Source organism: Bombus vosnesenskii, unplaced genomic scaffold (assembly GCF_011952255.1).
Source record: "Bombus vosnesenskii isolate JDL3184/JDL3185 unplaced genomic scaffold, Bvos_JDL3184-5_v1.1 scf7180000013293, whole genome shotgun sequence".
NCBI lineage: Eukaryota > Metazoa > Arthropoda > Insecta > Hymenoptera > Apidae > Bombus > Bombus vosnesenskii.
In genome coordinates this window covers 2688778-2706977 of record NW_022882944.1, presented here as the reverse complement: position 1 = coordinate 2706977, position 18200 = coordinate 2688778, and the positions used below count along the sequence as shown (strand labels likewise).

Sequence of the window (18200 nt, the reverse complement as noted above, 5' to 3'; positions counted from 1 at the left end):
ACGTAATAATTTGTTTACTGGGTGTCGTGTTTCGTATTTTGAGAGATTTAAAAATTAGATATTGGCATTGGGTGTAACTAGTGTATTGAACGTTATTATTCGTATACTGGATATTTGATATTTTGAGAGATTTAGATATCAGGTGTTGGCATTGGATGTAGCTGGTGTATTGGACGTAATAATTCGTTTACTGGGTGTCGTGTTTGATGATATTTTGGGAATTAAGAATTCGGTATTGGTATTGGATGCAACCGATGTTTCATGGTCTTCGTACAGCATCCAATACTTTGGATATCGATGCGAACATAGTCGGTTCTATACGTGACAGTGTATGGATTATTAGAATTCTATTATTATGTTTAGTATCTTGGAGAAGTAATATCGCGTAATGATGACGAAAACTTGAAGTAAAGTATTTAGTTAACAGTTAGATAAATATGATAGGTGTGGAATCGTATCATCTCCCATAGCATCGTATATGTGAATAATATATGAACTAAAATATTTGGTACTTTTATTTTGAAAAAATATTATATATAGAGATAGCATATAAAGTAAAATAATGCCATAAATGACCGTGGCTATGAACATTGGAACTTATATAGAAATAAGCATAAGAATAAACTACATATGTACATATAGTAATAGAACAATTACTTAAAGAAAAAGCGGTACAATGATTTTGTCAAAGCTTTTTATTGTTTTTTTTTTTTATGCAAGTTTTCTCTCAATTTACAACTTCTCGTAGATAAAATGATATAACGTAACATACTCAACGTTGCGTATAATAATCATAATAATCAATCAGCATCGTCATTATCTCTGACAATGATGATAATAATATCGTAATAATAATAATAATCGCAATAATAATAATGATCATTCTTAATAAGAATAATAGCGATAGTTCCGCAATTCTTGCAATAATAATATTAATATTGGTAATCATCGATATTATTTATTTCTTGTCATTTTGCGGATAAAACACCGCAGCTGCATGGGGTTATGAAGCTTAGGCTTAAAAATACGAATGGGGATGTTCACCCCCGCGTTCGAGACTTTGAATATCTACGAGCAATTTTGTAGCATGCCTTCCGGAACGAACTGTGGTCTCTAATATTCTTTATTCCTTTTTTTTTTTTTTACGTTTCTTTTATAAGAAGAACAGTTCGGACGTTTCCTCGATGGAATTTCCTCGAGGAAATAGCGCTTTGTCGAATTGGAAATCTTTGCCGAAGAACCGCTTTTGGACGGGAAATATTTGACAATATTTGCTTGGACGTGCAATTTTTTACGTATTTTTATTTATTCGCTAATTTTTTTGCAAGCTTTTCTGTCATTTTTTTTGTAAAAAAAATCGCGCTTCTATAAAGTAAAATTATAACTAAGAGGGAGTTAAAATATTTTTCTTGAAACCGATTGATATCGTTCATTTTTGAAGACGTTTTTCGTTAACCACGATATAGAGAACGCTTACTTTAAAACGAAGTATGTATCTTTGGCATGCATTATATAGAACAAAGAGATAAAAGAAGAAAGACAATTTTCATAAGAAGGTACCACGTGGTTTAAAAACGTCTTCAACAGCGATCTCAATTCCAAATAGGTCGCCGATCTTAATTACCCAAAGATCAAAAAAAAAAAAAAAAAAGAAAAAAGGAAGAAAATAATTGGAACCTTTTGCTTTTCAAGTATCGAAGAAATCTTTTAAACGAAACAATATTTTCTACCCGATTGGAAACATAATTTTTAGATCATACGGTGTTTCATAATGTACCAAGAAAAAATACAAAAAAAAAGCAAAAACTAAAAGAAATTCCTGTTTTAAATATTACATTCACAAAATTTGTCTCGACATTTATGAAACTCCCTGTACGAGCTAAACCTCAAACCTCGTTCTCTTGAAAAGCAAACAGCCCGCGAACTAAAAATAAAAACGCAGTAAAATTAAAGAAAAGTCAAATGAAAATAATCCACGCATCGTTCGAACGTCACAGAGGCGACACACAGTAACTTCCGGAAGTGCACCTAACGTGTCTTACTAAAAAATAATTCCCTTTCTTTCTTTTTCCTTATATCGGGCATACGTACGTTTCGCGTTACAATCTCTACTCGAACATCTGGTCAACAAAATAAACTTCTCTGTCTTCCTGCCGGAAGTGTACCTCTTAATTCGTAATCGGCGGGGACCAGAGTTTCCGTGGCGGGACGTAGTCCTTGTCGAAGAAACTTCGAGAGGAAACGAAACATCGAAAAACTTGGAGAGGCCGACCTTAGGCCGTAAGGACACGATTTCTCTACTAGGCAATTATAAAAAATATTAGCTCCACACTTTCAGCCTCTTTCATCTTAAGTTCGCTGCGTTTCACTCGCGCGTCTCGCTTCGAAACAATTTTTGATTAGACGCCATTATGATATCTCGAAGTATTTTGAATCGATGGTGGACACAGAGATTTTGTGATATTCTTTTATCTTTATTGTATATATTTAGAAATTTTCCAAATCTCGTTTGCACCTATAGAACTGAAAATTTGGAATTACAAATTTAGAGGTTAGAATTAGAAATATACGTAGCATAAAAAGCTTAAAGTATCTGATAATCATCTTCGTATTCATTTTGGAATTTTTCGATCTTTTCTTGTAACTACGAAATCGAGAAGTTAGGATCGAAGATTTAAAGGTTAGAGTTAGAACTACGTACAATGTCTTTTACGAAAATATTTTCAATTTTTGTTTTGCAACTACAGAATTCAAAATTGTAGAATTAAAAAGGAAATTCATCAAATTTCTTCACCTTGTTTCACAATCAGAAATATGTGTCTTTAAAAATAGAACATAACCTAATTGACATTGATTCTTCCACACGAGGTACCAAATACTCACTCACTCGAGTTACATTCTGTTGAGCAATATATAATTAATTTACAGACGTTCAATTCTGCAGCAAGGACACTACGTACAATTCTTATGCAAAAATTTCCCTGTAAACCTCCATTTTTCTAGTTTCCATGAAGCTGACACGCGAAAACTGAAACACGTCCCGCCCGGACGCCATTTTCCCCTCAAGACACTTGATACAAAATGCCGCTACGCTCGCGTTTTGGTATAAAAAACATTGAAACATTGGAATGGCGTTTTCTTCGACGACACGTCGCTATCTACAATAATGCAGTCTGTTTTCTGGGGTGAATTTGATTTCTTTTTTTTTTTTTTTCTTGCTAAGAAACCTTCGTTTCTCTCTCCTCTACTCCGTTTCTAACCTATTCCTCCTCGACTCTGCATTGTTCTCGTCGTTTATTATCCTCCCATCCTCAAGAGAACTCGCAACGCGCAAATAAATCGTCTTTAATAAATATAACCGATAGACTATATAAATAAATAATTTCTCGCCGGCCCGGCGGCCGTGGTGAACGATCGAACGTAGAAATTCTGACTGCGAAACCCGAGATCTTCTCGTCGATCCCCCGACGATCGTTTCTTCTTCAGCGATCGCGATCGTCGAGAAATCGCGATTTACGCTCGTCGACCTCTTATACGTACTAAGCTAATGAAAATGATCACGAAACGGCGTGATTCTCTTTTTTCCTTTTCTTTCCTTGTTGTGATATAGCTCGATGTAACTTGTGATCGATCTGTGAGATTCTGTTAGGTTAGGTTTAAAGAAAAAGCTTTGAAGTCGATATCAAAGAAGATTCTGTATTCGTTTTTCTGCAAAGTTTCATGCAATTTTTATGTTCATGTACGACTTTCATCATTCTATATTTAATCTTTCACGAAACTTTCTGTAATTTTCTTTTATTATCATATTATATGCCCCAAATCTTTTTCCAATACATAAATATTCAGCCCCCTATAATTCCTCGGTCGAAGAATGTCCATTAGCTCCGCAATAAAAAAAGAAAAAGAATTCCTGGTAAAGGAATTCAATAAAGCAAAAGGGAAGGCTGCAAAGTATCGATCACAAGACACTCGGAAAAAAGAACATATCACGACAAAAAAGAGAGATCGCGTCGCGTGTGTCCACGGTGCAAAGGTGCAATCTCTCGTCTCGGATGAATCGACGAGCTGTCAGCCGGAGTGCAATTAACTGACTGGAAGCAAATCGATCGGGAAGCCATTAACGCAAGAGCCGTACACCAGCTAATTGCCTGCTTGAATTCTGTCTGTTGTTCGTCAATCGAAATCGTTGTTGTTCATCGACGAGACGAGTCTCCCTCGCCCATACCTACCTAACCTACCTTTCTTTTTTTTTTCGTTCCCTTCCACGTCATCATTTCAGCTTCTCTGTCGTTCTTCCCCTCCTATCGTTTTTTTCTTCTTTTTTCTTTTTTGATCTGTTTTTTTTTTCAATTTTTTTCATTTTTATTTTTGATCACCTTATAATCTTACTTGCATCACGAACGTCATCTCGTTCAGCACCATCCAAGCACCACCTCGATATACACGTGACTCCTACGAGCTAACTGATCGACCCCGTACCGTTAAGGCCCGTTAAACTTCCACTCTAATCGGACACCTTCGATCTGCTATCGCACAACACGTGGAAACGCGGATTTTTTTACATTTCAAAATGTGGATATTTGGGATTTTTGTGAATCGTGCACAGGTGAGAAGAGGCTGATTTACCCTTTAAGCATCGTTTCGCGGTATTTAGGTATAAAGGAATTTTCTCTTCTTCAAGGGGGAAAAGGACGTGATTTCTATTCCTCTAAGATAATTCACAATAGAAAAGGGAACAATTTTTTCTAAAACTCTTTCAGTAAAAGCGTCGCTATTTACAAAATGTTCCAAGAGAAAAGAAATCTCCCAAGCACCATAGAGACACGTTTCATGAAATTACAGGGTTCCCAGAATTAGACCAAAGGGAACTATCTCAAAACTCCTTTCTAATCCCAGAGCATCAGTTAGGCCCATTTCTACCAGCGATCATTTATCGATGCAATTGGGATGAGTAGTCTATACTAATTCAGGAAATCTGCATGTAGAACTGTTTCGACCAATGTTGATCATTGAACGATGCAACAGAGACACCAATGTTACGCTAATTCGGGAAACACTGCATTTTAAATTAGGATCATCCTAACCTCACTCTTTCCCTTACTTAAACACCTTCGGAATCACCATTTCTCACCTTGCAACACCTTTCACACCCACGTCTCGTCACGTGTCCACGTACAATCAACAGAGAATCTGCTAAATCGAGGGCGTCACGAGCAAGGAAGCAGCGAGAGCACTGGCGAGGCTCCGCGTACACACAGTCCAGCCTATGGGCGATCGAGGAGCCCGATGACCTCGAGGACACGCTCTGAACCAGCATCATCGTCGCCCTCTAAACGTTACTCGAAGCTCATAGTGAGAAGCTCTACATGCTGTCAGACGCGACAGACATCGGCCTCTTGTAAACTGGCGCCGGTATCCTGGAGAAACCTCCCCTCTCCGAGACAGGCTTGGGATCCTTTCTAGGACTGGCCGTCATCTGATTGTCCTGAGGCAACGCCACGGTCCCGTTACCATCGATCCACGCCCTGGTGAACTCCATATTCGCCACGCCGTCGCCAGAGCTATGCGACTGATAATCCCTCAAAAGATCCTGAAGCTTCTGAACCACTTCACGTTCGTCTTGCAAGTGGCCAACCTTTTGTAGAATCTGCTCCAAGAGAGGATTCACCTTGGTCGGCGAAGATTGAAGAGATCCAGTGGTAACTTTGATTCTTCTTCCATTTCTGTCATATTGGATACCACCGTTGGAGCTTTGCCTAGGCAGACTTTGCCTGGCTGGACTTTTTCTGGTGAAATTAGGGGTGGTGGCACAGGTGGCTGGTACTTGAGGGTTCAGGAAGGTGTCTGATTGGATACTGGGTCTCTGTCGAGTCTGTCTACCGTTCCACGTGTTACTACCACTCACTGGACTCTGACAGGTTTTTGGTACTGGAGATGCTTTGCTTAGACTGCCTGTTGGAGGTTTTCGAAGGCTGTTTCTGATGGTTCCTCGTTTGAGAGGACTTCCTTCTGGACTGGAATTGCTGTCTCTGGGTGTTTTACTGCCTGAGGAAGCTCTTGAGACGTTGCTGTTTTCACGTACGATGGAATTTGCTCGAGGAGTTCGGTCCCCGGAGGAAGAGGCCACGCTTCTCGAAGGCGAAGCGCGGAGAGGACTGGCTGGGCCTATGCGAGTCTTTCGAAGGCCTGTCTCGATGCTCTCTGTCTCCACGCAGGACCTCTCCTCAGGTTCAGATTTCACGGGTTGCTCTGAAACAAGGAAACAAAGGGGTGTTTCTTTTTTTTCTCTTATTATCGAATATATTTTCGGTTAGGATGTTACTGTCCATAGGGCTCGACTTAGCTGTTGCAGAATTTCTGAAGATGGATTTGGGAAACGAGAGAGATATTTTGCTTCTGTATCAATTGAGTATAATGTGTGGGACTTACCATAGGTAAAATGATTTTAATATCGCGTTGCTAAATTGATATGTTCATAGTTCTATAAAAGTCTTTAGGAGAATAGATTGAGCTTACGTCCTGAGATTCTAATTTCAATAAAATATAAATTCCATTTTATGATATTTTTTAAATTATTGACAGCACGTTTCCAAAAATTCAACGCCTCAAAATTCACATTACAATTCACAGTCTTATTGTAATCTCTACTTATAAATCTCCTAAAATCATTAAATATACATTCTGGCTTGAAAGAGCAAAATTAGTTCTACGAATGCGTTCGGTATACGCAATCGCGATTGCGTAACGACGAATCGCGTTGTTTCCGCGTGCAATCGCATGCAAATGTCAACCAGAGAGCGTCACCAGCTCCCTCCTCGCTGTTTATTCAAAAGCGTACTCGAGTGGATTTCGACGGGATTTAGGATTCGACGATCATCGCATAGCACTGCGTGGGCAACCTGCCTGACTTTTTTATATCGCAATTTCGACTCTCCATGACATAGCCAATAATATTTCTCGCCAACTCTCTATTAAATTAACATTATCCGCTGATTTTTCTTTGGATTTCTTAATCGGTAAAAAATGTAAAAATAATTTTATTCGAGATGATATTTATCTTCCAAGCGCACTATAACTGTTCGATCTTCTTGGTTGAATTCTGACGAATTTGAAATACTTTATAAATGAATTACATTATTGTATAGAAAACTTATAATAATCTTTCTTTAATTTGCTCGGAATTTCCTAAATGTTGGATTTCTTAAAGGAAATAAAATTTAATTTAGAAAGCATCGAATTATACCATCGCATTTGATTAAAAGAATCTTACAAACGCAATCCGCAATTATAAGAAAAATGTTAGCAATTGATTGTTACCTGTAATACGCGCAATATCCCGATCTAATTACGATTTTCTCGAAGAGGAAAATTTAACGCGCCACTTTCTTATCTTTACGATTTCCTTGTTCGGTGTAATTGTGCAATTTTAATCGTAGGAATTAGGATTGCGTAATTTCTGTAATAGCAGATGGAATCGTTCACGTGTACGCTCCTCATTAAAAGAAAGGAATATACCGAGACGGTCTTATTGGGCGTAAAAGAAGCTATTAGCGAAGGTTTGCCAATTACAGACGTATAAATGCGTTTTACGTCGCGAGAACCAGTTCGAAGGAATCGTAAAACGCAGCTTAATGGCTCGCGGGATCTTCGGTGTGTTGCCAAAAACAATTTTTACAAATGCTATTTCGGAAGAAGCATTTAGTATGTTATGGACGCGTTCCAAGATAATTGACACATTTTTCGGGAATTTTTAGTTCTCTGGAGACGTAAATTGAGAATTAAATGAAAGTTCGGACGAAAGAATTGTCGACTTTGATAGAAAAGTAAGAGATTGAGAAAATATTGAAGTTAAAAGTAACTTGGACTACTGAATTTTTACGAACGAGATATGATAAGTAACTTATTATAATCCATGATAAGCAACTTATCGGTTGAATAAAAGAATCTATAAGAACATAAGCTTGTTTATCGTCTAATCCAGGAATAATTGAATGAAGTAGTTCAAGTAAGCAACTATGTCTTCAAAGTAGACATATAAACGAATTTTATATACAATTTTCTTTACAGAAATTGTATTTAAAATAGCTGAGTATTTTAGAATTTGTAATCTTGTATTTTCAAATTTCCAAGATATTAAGTTTCCAAAGGACTGAAATTGTTAAATTACCAGAAGATTCGCAAACTTTTACACTGCCAAGTCTCAAATATTTAATAAGATTTTACAAAATTCCAAATTCCCAATCTTCGAACTGTACAAATTACCAAAATTCCAAAATTTTAGTCTCTATAAATAGTAAAACCTCTTCTACCGTCTCAAGACTGACAAATTCTAGATTTTTGAATCATCAACATTTTAACATTTCCATGTTTATGCCTTCGATACGCTCGCTTCAACACATATCTACTTTCTCCTTCAAAATCACTTCTCCCTAACCTTCTCCACCCACAGTCTCAACCGAAAAGGAAATCGATTCATTTACAGAAGCCAACCACGGTAGCTCCACGCCCATCACTCTTCTAACGTAAACAAAACGCGCATAATACCATACGTAATCGACAACGTCTCTTTTCATCGTCCATAGTAATCGAGCAACCCATTTTGGACCACCCTGTAGCTCATTAATATTCAAAGTATACAAATACATACACCTAACGTGACATTTAACTGGCTGTGAAGGATTACACGAAGAATGAGATATCTGTGTGCGCATATCGCGAAGCGTGGGCGATCTTCAACAACAACCTGTCCACGGAACAATCACCAGCGGTCGATCCTCGATAACGCTTTGCCTCGAATACCGTGATTCACGCACTTGACACATACTCTGATCTTTCCACTCGGAGCAACGGTTTCCGCGTACTACTACTCTCGTATCTACTTTATTTGCCTTTGAAAATTCAATTTCTTTCTTTTCTTTTTCGTAACGAGGAATTGTTTGAAAAAGAGGTTAGGTTAGATTTGAATAAATTACGGTTTCGTGTACCACTGCTTACGTAGCTTCCTTATTTGCCTTTGAAAATTCATACTCTTTCTTCCTTCATCAGGAAAAATTGTTTGAAAAGGAGGTTAGGTTATATTTGAATAAATTACGGTTTCGTATACTAGCATTTCCGCAGCTTCTGTATTTGCTTTTTGAAACTTTTAATTTATCTTTTCTTTTTCATAACAAAGACTTGTTTGGAAAGGAGGTTAGGTTAGGTTTGAATATATTACGGTTTACTGTGCTACTATGTTCATAGCTTCTGTGGCTACCATTGAAAATTTAATTTCTTTCGTCTTTCTGATGGAAATATTGTTAAAAAGGAAGTTAGGTTAGGTTAGATTGGGGTTAGGTAAGAATTATCAGTATGTAGGTTAGTTTTGTTAAAATGGAGATGGGGATAATTCGAGAATTGAAGTCCAATTATTAAGTTTTTATTCCTAGATGACAGATAACTGGAGTATTTTTCTAGGGAATCTTTTCTTTTTTAAATTACTCGCGGAAATCAAGATTGTAATTAAAATTGTAGGGAGTATTTGACTTTGATAATATTTTTAACATCTGACAATTTTCTTAAAAATGTGTAAAATCCTGAAGTATTGTCACCATATTAAATATTAAATATAGATATATGTATTTTAGTTTTTATAAATGTTTATTTTTAGAATTTGATCATACTTGATGCTGCGTTAAATTACTATTTGTGTAATGTGTAATTTGTAGTTTCCTGTAACTACCCTAGAAGGTTTTTCCCCTAGATTCAGGATTCTGATTGAAGAAAGTAGAACAGATTATAGACTTCTCTTCTCTAGATGAAGATGTAGAGGTTTGACGGTGAGGAGTGGCTAGATGGGACAAAACGCGATAAAAACAAGCACACGAGGCAATTCTATGCGCTGTTATGTACAAAAGAGTTGAAAGGATGGGGCAGTATCGCGAAGATTCATCGAGCTCAGACGCGAATTAAATTCTTCGCTGTCAGGTTTGACAATCTTAGATAGAAGTTACCAGATAAACACTCGTTTTACTGTCTCAACTTCCGAAGTCTTCAGATCTTCATAAAAATGTAAGAAAATAATTGATCCTATCTATACGTGCCACTAAGTGATGAATTACGAATATATAAAAATAAATATTAAAAGAGAATTTCTATAAAATAATCTGGCAAAAATATATAGAATTAAATATTAGACAAAAACATTTGTGAAATTCCTTTTCTATGTTTCGCAGTCAAATGTAATTACACTTTTCCATACTTTTTAAGATACTTTATAATTCAATGATCGGTCGATCAAATTTACAAATTCTATATTGCAAATTTATATAGATTATTTAAAAAATGTGTAAATAAAAATAAAGGAACCTGTTAGATGGGCTATTGAAGAAAGAAACAAAAAAAGAAAAAAAGAAATGAAAAAGATATGAGACGTCGAGAAAGTTGAAACACAGAAAAATAAGTAAACACACAATAGCTCGTTTTGTTCATCCATCCCTGATACTCTCGTATTAAACTGAATGACTGGCTTTGATCGAAAAGCCATGCGAGCTATGTGCGTTTTCTTCGCAGCGGGACGCGATTATCGCGATCGCCGAGGCGATTTCACTCGGCGCCCTGTTATGAAACGACCTATACGCTAAACGAGTGTATTTAGCCAACACGCTTTCTTTCTTTTCTCTCCCGTTTTATTACTTGGCGTTGTCATTTAATATTCGAGGACAGCTTTTACAAGTACCGATACCCACAGCAATTGCTGTTTATTATAAAGAAAATTTAATCACATTGGAAAAATATTAATAGAATTTATTATTGGATATCGCTATAAATTAATGTCAATCGTCAATGATGATTGATGATATAATTGAGATTTCTGCGTGAATCTGCAATTTCTAGTGGGATATAGTTCGTCTGAAGTAACTTGCTCCTCAAGGCCACTCTCCCCACCATCAGCAACTTTGCTAAGTTTACTTCCTTCCACCATTATCATAATCTCGCCAAGTTCTTCAACTGTTACCAGATACATTTTAAGTATGTGTTCATACTAGAGATTTTAGTCGTGACAGAAGTGGTCTTTAAAGTAAACTTATTACGCCATAGAGTATATTCTATTAAATAATAGTTCTCTACAGAAACGTGTCACTGACTTCTCAGATTTTATCCCTACATCTTTGCATATTCCTTGGAAAGCAGTAAAGCTTCGAAATTTATAGTTTGAACTGTATCAACCTATTATGTATGTAACTGTATCAACCTGTATGTACCTATTTTATTTTTCCATTTCTTTCGTTTCTTCTACTCTATTTTCTTCGATATATTGGAGATAAAAAGAGGGTAGGGTTTCAGCAATGATTACTCATTCCTCAAACAGATTCATAAAAAAAATTCCTAATTTTCGTTAACACATCAAAAAATCTTTTTGATGTTCCAAATAGGGAACAGATCATTATAAAATTCTTAGGTATAAAGATCGCTTCAAAAATTTTCATATTAGAAAGCAAAGAAAAGATCAGTAAAAAGAATTCTCAACTTTCAAGTGCGTTCTAAAAGATTTAATTTGCCTAAACTCTAATCTCCCCATTAAAAGTTAATTAGAGAAGACCAAACAGAATCCAATCATAAAGAAATTTCCTAACGTTCGAAAGTCTAATCTAAAAGTATCTAACAATCGAGACACCAACACACTCCCCCAAAAACTTTCGCCATTCACGAATTCCTGCGGCAGCCTCGATCTGGCCGGCGCATTACAACATGCTACTCGCGTAACAGGCGTGCCAACCCACGCAGTTGGGGCAGCCCATAAATCCCAGCGCGTGAATAAACGGGATCGCGCGACCGAACGTCGAAAAAAACACTCGCCACGTCGAAAATAACCAGATCCGAAGAGTAAAATGTACCGATCGCAACATCAAGAATCGCCAGCAATGTGCGACACTGGCGCACTTTACATTAATGCGCATTGTTATGCGCAGGACTTACTCTCGCGCAAAATGTCTAGTTACATTGTAACATTTCATACAATTCTAGCAAAACATCGATATTTGTGTTATATTTTCAAAGTTGCGGTCGAAAAACAAAAATAGTCAAACTTTGCCTTATTCATATTTTTCACTAATTCTGCCATTCACAATAATTGTAATTATCGATCTAAAAATATTCATAATTTCGTTATTGCGTAAAAGCCATATGTAATATAAAAAATGTACTCAGGTTGTCATAACAGTTTTGAAACCCAAAATAGAATTAAACCTTGCTGAGTTTAGATATTTCGTTAGGGTTTTTTTAACTCATTAAGGGCCAACATTGCGTTAGTCACAAAATTCTACGCATTTCATTCGTCATTTTTTCCCAATCAATTGACGCTATCGATTTCTGTTCTTTAACACTGAGACCACGAACAAATTCCATCTGTATTTTACAATTTTGTGAATTTTGGAGAATATTAAATTTAAAAACGTCACGAGAAACAATCGCTTGGTCCTTAATAGTTTGATAGCCCTTATAAGAGAAAAAAAATTATACTCACTTTGACAATCGGCAACCGTGGGCGATCCTTGCGTGCACGTCCCGGGATTTCCGTTTCCACTGGTTGGCTGAACTGCTCCCAAGCTTCGATAACCCTCGTCAGATACTTCGCTGCAATTGTCTGAATGTTCTCCATCGTGTGGTGACTTTGTGTAATGTGCATTCCCGGTCACATCTTTGCTGAAACTTTCCAAGACCGGCTCTTCTTTAATTGCTGGAGGACTCGGCGTTGGACTGCGACTACTGGAGTCCTCGCGGCACTTGTAGTTGTAAATTGTCGGCTCGTATTTCGGTGTGTCGTCTTTTTCTACTGTTCTACGCGCTACGCCACCGTCGACGACGTATCGTTTCGTGAATTCCTCTGTTAGGGGAACTTTCGTACGGATCTCTTGGGAGTCCTTCTTTGCATCCTAGAGACAAATTTAGGGATTTTTTTACCACAGATCTACCAATCAAGTCCAACGATAACTTCATTCACGTTTTCTTAAAAGAGCATGTCAAGGGTTACTACTGCCATATAGAACTTTTTCGAAAAGTTTCGAAACTTTTTTTTTTTTTTAGAAAAAATTCAAATACATATGTCTCAATTTTTATAACTTTCTCCAAAATACATGCACTAGTATCAACGAATATATAATCAACCAACTATATCCTGTTTAACGATTCTAAACCCCCTAAAACGTGCCCCATCAGTTATCAATATCTGTAAATATCCATCAACATCCCCTAAATCTCTACCCCTCCCCATACTATATCCATAAATAATTCCACCCCAAACCTAACTCAAACCTTCCCTCTCTCAGATTCGCAAGATAACCTAACCCAATCCTAAATAACTCTCTCCATTTCTATCTGCGGTGGGTCCAAATGGAATTTTAGAACTGTATTACTAAATATGTGAAACAAGTGCTATTCTTGAGACACGTTTCATATATTTTTGCCTATTATGTGGATTCTATGCATTTTTATATTTTCAAATTGCCCATGAATGCATAAAAATCCGCAGTTTATTCGTCACCCACCTTAGCTTCCTGATGCCTTCCATGATGAGTCGGCGAACGTGAATCTTCGTTCGAACTTCTGCCAGGCGAATCCACGTAAGATCCACCTTTTCCATGTTCCAGCTTCGTCGTGGGACTGCTAGACCTTAGCTGAGCCTTCGGTGTTGGCGATCTCGATCGTTGCTTGCCAAAGTCTGGCTGATGACTAGGGCTACCCAAGAACTTCCTCTGTGGCGTTGGACTTCTCGATCGGTTGATCTTTCGTTGCTCCTCGCTGTTTGACTGTTGCTGTTGCTTGCCGGCAGGCTGGTGAGGCGTGGGCGATCGTGACCGATTGCTGGAAACGCTCTTGGCCGCGTGCAGCTGCGTCGATTGTTGCTGATTCTGCATCGTGCCTGCGCACGAACCGACGCTCGACGCCGAACTCCGTCGTGTTCTAGGAGGTGATCTGCGGATCAGTAGCCGAATTTTTTTTCGGATGCGTTAGGGGCAGGCGACTATGCTAGCTGGCCGTTTCTATACACACTTTGTCATCTTTTCAATAAACTTTACAATTTTTTTATATCTTTCAAGTTTCTGCTCTACGTACAGAAATTTTGGCGCCTTTGCGTTTAACAGCTTTCTCGGGTTTATGCTTTTTGTAACGAATTTTGGTATTTTTGCATTTTCGCGAGTTTTCAAGGCCAACACACACTTTGCCTACCCCTCCATTACAAAATGGATCCCGCGTTTTCGGTTCACATAACCTCTAATTTAATATTTCAAGAATCTTTAGAGGTTAGTTGTTAGAGATTAAGAAGATTAATATAATAAGTGTAAAATATAATAGGTTAGAGTGTAAATGAAAGGAGTAAAGTCCACTGCGATAAGATACGGTGATTATACGAGTCACTCAGATATACTGATCAGTTTAATAAATTGAAAAATACAAAATGGAGATAATACAATTATTTATGCTATCATTTGCGATAAATTTATAAAAATTGGACATTTATTATTTTGAAATTTCAAATCTATCTACAATTTATATGTAAGAGCGGAATCAGTTTGACTTGCGAGGGACTTGTATAAAAAATGAAATGTTTCGAATACTAAAAGGAAATGATATTCAAAAAGAAGAAGAGCTATTAACGAAGATATAAAGCTGAAGCAAGTCCATTAAAAATTGCTGCTTGAGTTCTTTAAAATTCCAACGATTAAAGATCTCTTATCAAACATATTCAGATAAAATGCAAATGAAAATAAATGTTTTCAACCACGATAAAAGCTCGGTTCATCGTCAACAAAATAAGCACACCAGTCCGTGCTCGTTTAAATCCAAGATCGTTGGGTTTCTAAGAGACGCACAACATAATTTTCTCGAGCAGCATCCTTTTATCGAGGAAGCGGCAGAAAATCTCGGCTCTAGAATGAATGACTGCAGACAGACAAATGACACGTTAGAGGCAGAAAATTACTCACCTTTCGTAATGCACCTGCGCGCTGCCAAGGTCGAACGACCCTCCAGCCTTTTGAATCAACTTCGCTGAGATCATCGAGCGATGCGCTGCAATAAAAGATAAATAACAAAATCGTGAAAACACGTAGCCTATGTGCACGACTGTGTATAGTGTCGTGCATCGTGATTGTGATTGCACAATCGGTCACGATACACGGTTTTTCGTCCAGTTTTCGCTGCATACTCGTTAAAGGATAATTGAAACGTCGCATCGTTTAGCGTTAATAGGCACCTGTAAGCATGGAGATTTCAATGCCTCTAGACGAAAAGTTGAGGATGGAGCGCCCGTGGATGAGAGTTAAGCGTGTTACGAGATAGAATACGTTGGAAAACGAATAGAAATAGTATTCTTGTTTTTTCTCAGATTTTTGTTCTTTTCCTTTTTAAGTTTGGATCAAAAACTGAGAGGAGAATATTTGAGTAGCGTGGTTTTTGACGAAGATACAGTGATTGGAAGTAGATAAAAGAAGGATAATTTGAATGAAATAATGAAAATAGAAGAGATAGGTGTGTAATTTACGTGTGTGACGCAGCATAATTGCATAATAGAAGTATAATAATTGAGAATTGAATCGAATTGGAATTTTTAGTAAAACCGTGATTTAATGAAATGAACATATCATTCGATGAAATATCATTAATCATCGACGTTAAAGCTGCATTAAGCTATGAGTGGGTTTTATAATACGATAAAAATATTATAATTGAAGGATTACAAGATCCATAAACTGTGCATCGAATGATGCAAGCTTTTTTGTCAAAATTTAAATTTACTAAAGGAGGCGTATCATAATGGAACGAAACATAATTTCCTATCAAAGTGAAGTTAAATTCTACTAAATCATCAATTTTATTACTCAGCAACGTGTAATTTACGTATGACGTAATGGAACATCCAAATATAAAGTGACATATATCATAATTGAAGAGAGGTTAAAAGGACCATAATCTGCATCTTGTAACGACAGGAATATTAAACTTTTTTTTCCTTTTTCTTTTTTTTTTTTTTTTTTTTGATAAAACTACGATTTAAGAAAAGTAGCGTATCGTTCAAAGAAGCATAATTTGTTAAATCGAATTAAAATCCCGTTAAACCATCAATCTTATTATTTTTTCTCTATTTGCAAAAAAAAAGAAACGCGTTAAATCATCGTGCTTCTTTGACAAACACAAATCATCTGACACTTCGTAAATTTGTAACCAAGAGAAAGAGAGAAGAATAAAAGGAAAAGAAGGATGGTTCATCTTTCGCATACTCGTAACACGTAACAAAATCGAAAGTCTCCGATCATCATCTTTATTTTCAACGACAATGAGCTCATCCTCGTTTAAACTGTCACCGACGTCCCATATTTTTTATCTGTCTCAACGACTAGTACCTACAGGATTTACGGAAAAAATGCAGAAAGAAAAAAGAAAGGAAAAAGGAGAGAAAAAAATTCGTGAGACGTATTGAAAGTTCACTTACAGGTCTTGCATCGGCACGGGTCGTGCTTGTCCAGATAATGGCTGAGGGTGTCCCAGCCGCCACCCACTCGCACCATAACGTGGCTTCGAAGAATTCGCACGAAGATCAACACCTTCGTGTCTCCGATACGGTATTTTCCTTCGGAAACGCGGATCATGGGGAACTGCGTTGGACACGTGCACCTTTCCACCAAGTCTCGAACCTGAAGCATGAAAATAGGAAAATCTTGGTCAAAAGGATGTCGAAAAAAAATATTTTCAGGCGAAAAATTTCTTGAAAGTTCGCTAAAGTTGAGAGAATTCGTTGAAATATAAAAATCTATACCTCTTTTGATACGTGTTTCATACGTAATGTTTATTATTTAAATTGCGATAAAGAATATTTCTTTTAGCGTCTTTTATTTTTGTTAGAAAATTATAGATTCTTTGGATGAAATGGATTCGCATTTCCCATAATTATTCAATTACGCACGAGTATGGTTTTATGGGAAAACCTGAGTTGACGTTAAGACATTCTTATGGAATCTCGAACGATCGTTCTGAAAGACCTCGAAATACTCGGCTAATTAGATTGCGGACGTAATCAGACCGGCTGATATTTCACGTTTTCTTACAACACCTACTTCGACGTGCGACAGATTTAGATTCTAATCTAAACTGCGATGTTTAGAGATACAAAAGCCTGGAAAACTTAACTAGATTAAACACATAAATATCTGTCCTCTATTCCCCTACAGCTAGATGCCACGTGTAGAATGTTCGTATCGAATAAAAGAATCTAATTTAATTTTGACATTTGTCCTCAATCCCATAAGCTCCTGTCAGTCTAAGAAACACTAGACACTCTTGATCTCTATATATTCAATAGACTACATACTGCTGTCTTACGACTAAATATTGCAAATCAGATCAAAACTCTAATTTGACAATTGCTCTCAACCTCCAACACCAAAAACTTTATCAGCCAAATTACACTCTAAACACGCTGTACAATACAGACCTTAAGTGCCTGTTTCGTTGTAATATATTTCAAAAACGCGCTATGTACTAACCAACAGTTAAAAAAAAAAAAAAAGATCAGAATAAGAGAAAAAATACGAATCAGCGCACTTTCCTTCCCGACTTATGTTCGTGCACGATACCCATAAAAATTATCCGAATAACATGTTTAGACGAAACGATTCAATAACAGAAACAAAAGTGACATGGACGCCAGTTTCCGCCGGGCAACGTCGAGTTTCAGCGCCGCCACTATTTGCCTTTGGGTATATCTACGTTTTTGCTAGTATTCAAAGCAGTGAAGTGAAAGCAGTACTGCGCCCTATCTGTCCGTCCGTCAAACGCTCGCGGCTCCGTACGATCCCTCCGAAGGATTCGAGTTCTATCGGTTCTTAACCGCTTGTTAATTTCGTTCTCGCCCGCCATGACACGAGCAACACGCACACACTTCCTTCTTTAATCTCTCTAGAATCTTTTTTTCTTTACAGAAGAGAAACGAACCACTATTCGAGGAAATCATGCTCGAGAGAAAATCATGAGAACGTATTATTTCTGTGCTTAGGTATGGTGAACGTGTTTCACGCATTTAACGCTATTAATGCTAGTGCGTTGTATGGGTTCAATCACTTAACCTATGAAAAATTCCCTAGACCAGTTTAGGGGACACTAAACATTGTCGATTGTCATATAGTAACTTACAAGCAATTGCTTCTCAGCTACAAACGAAAATTACA

General features: G+C 37.1%; 1 protein-coding gene across 2 annotated transcripts in view; it reads right to left on the bottom strand.

Annotated features, from left to right (window-relative positions):
• Window positions 1-680: 680 nt before the first annotated feature.
• LOC117232672 (GAS2-like protein pickled eggs) overlaps window positions 681-18200 on the bottom strand; it is an 88236-nt gene continuing 70716 nt past the window's right edge. Inside the window, exons 4-8 of one of the 2 annotated variants that reach the window (XM_033492193.1) lie at window positions 16469-16670; window positions 14964-15048; window positions 13524-13950; window positions 12503-12911; window positions 681-6249 (exon numbers count right to left, since the gene is read on the bottom strand). In XM_033492193.1, coding sequence (XP_033348084.1) covers window positions 5363-6249; window positions 12503-12911; window positions 13524-13950; window positions 14964-15048; window positions 16469-16670 — 2010 coding nt within the window. In that variant the 3' untranslated portion in view covers window positions 681-5362. The remainder of the gene's footprint in view (window positions 6250-12502; window positions 12912-13523; window positions 13951-14963; window positions 15049-16468; window positions 16671-18200) is intronic. The other variant, XM_033492194.1, reaches the window with a different exon arrangement.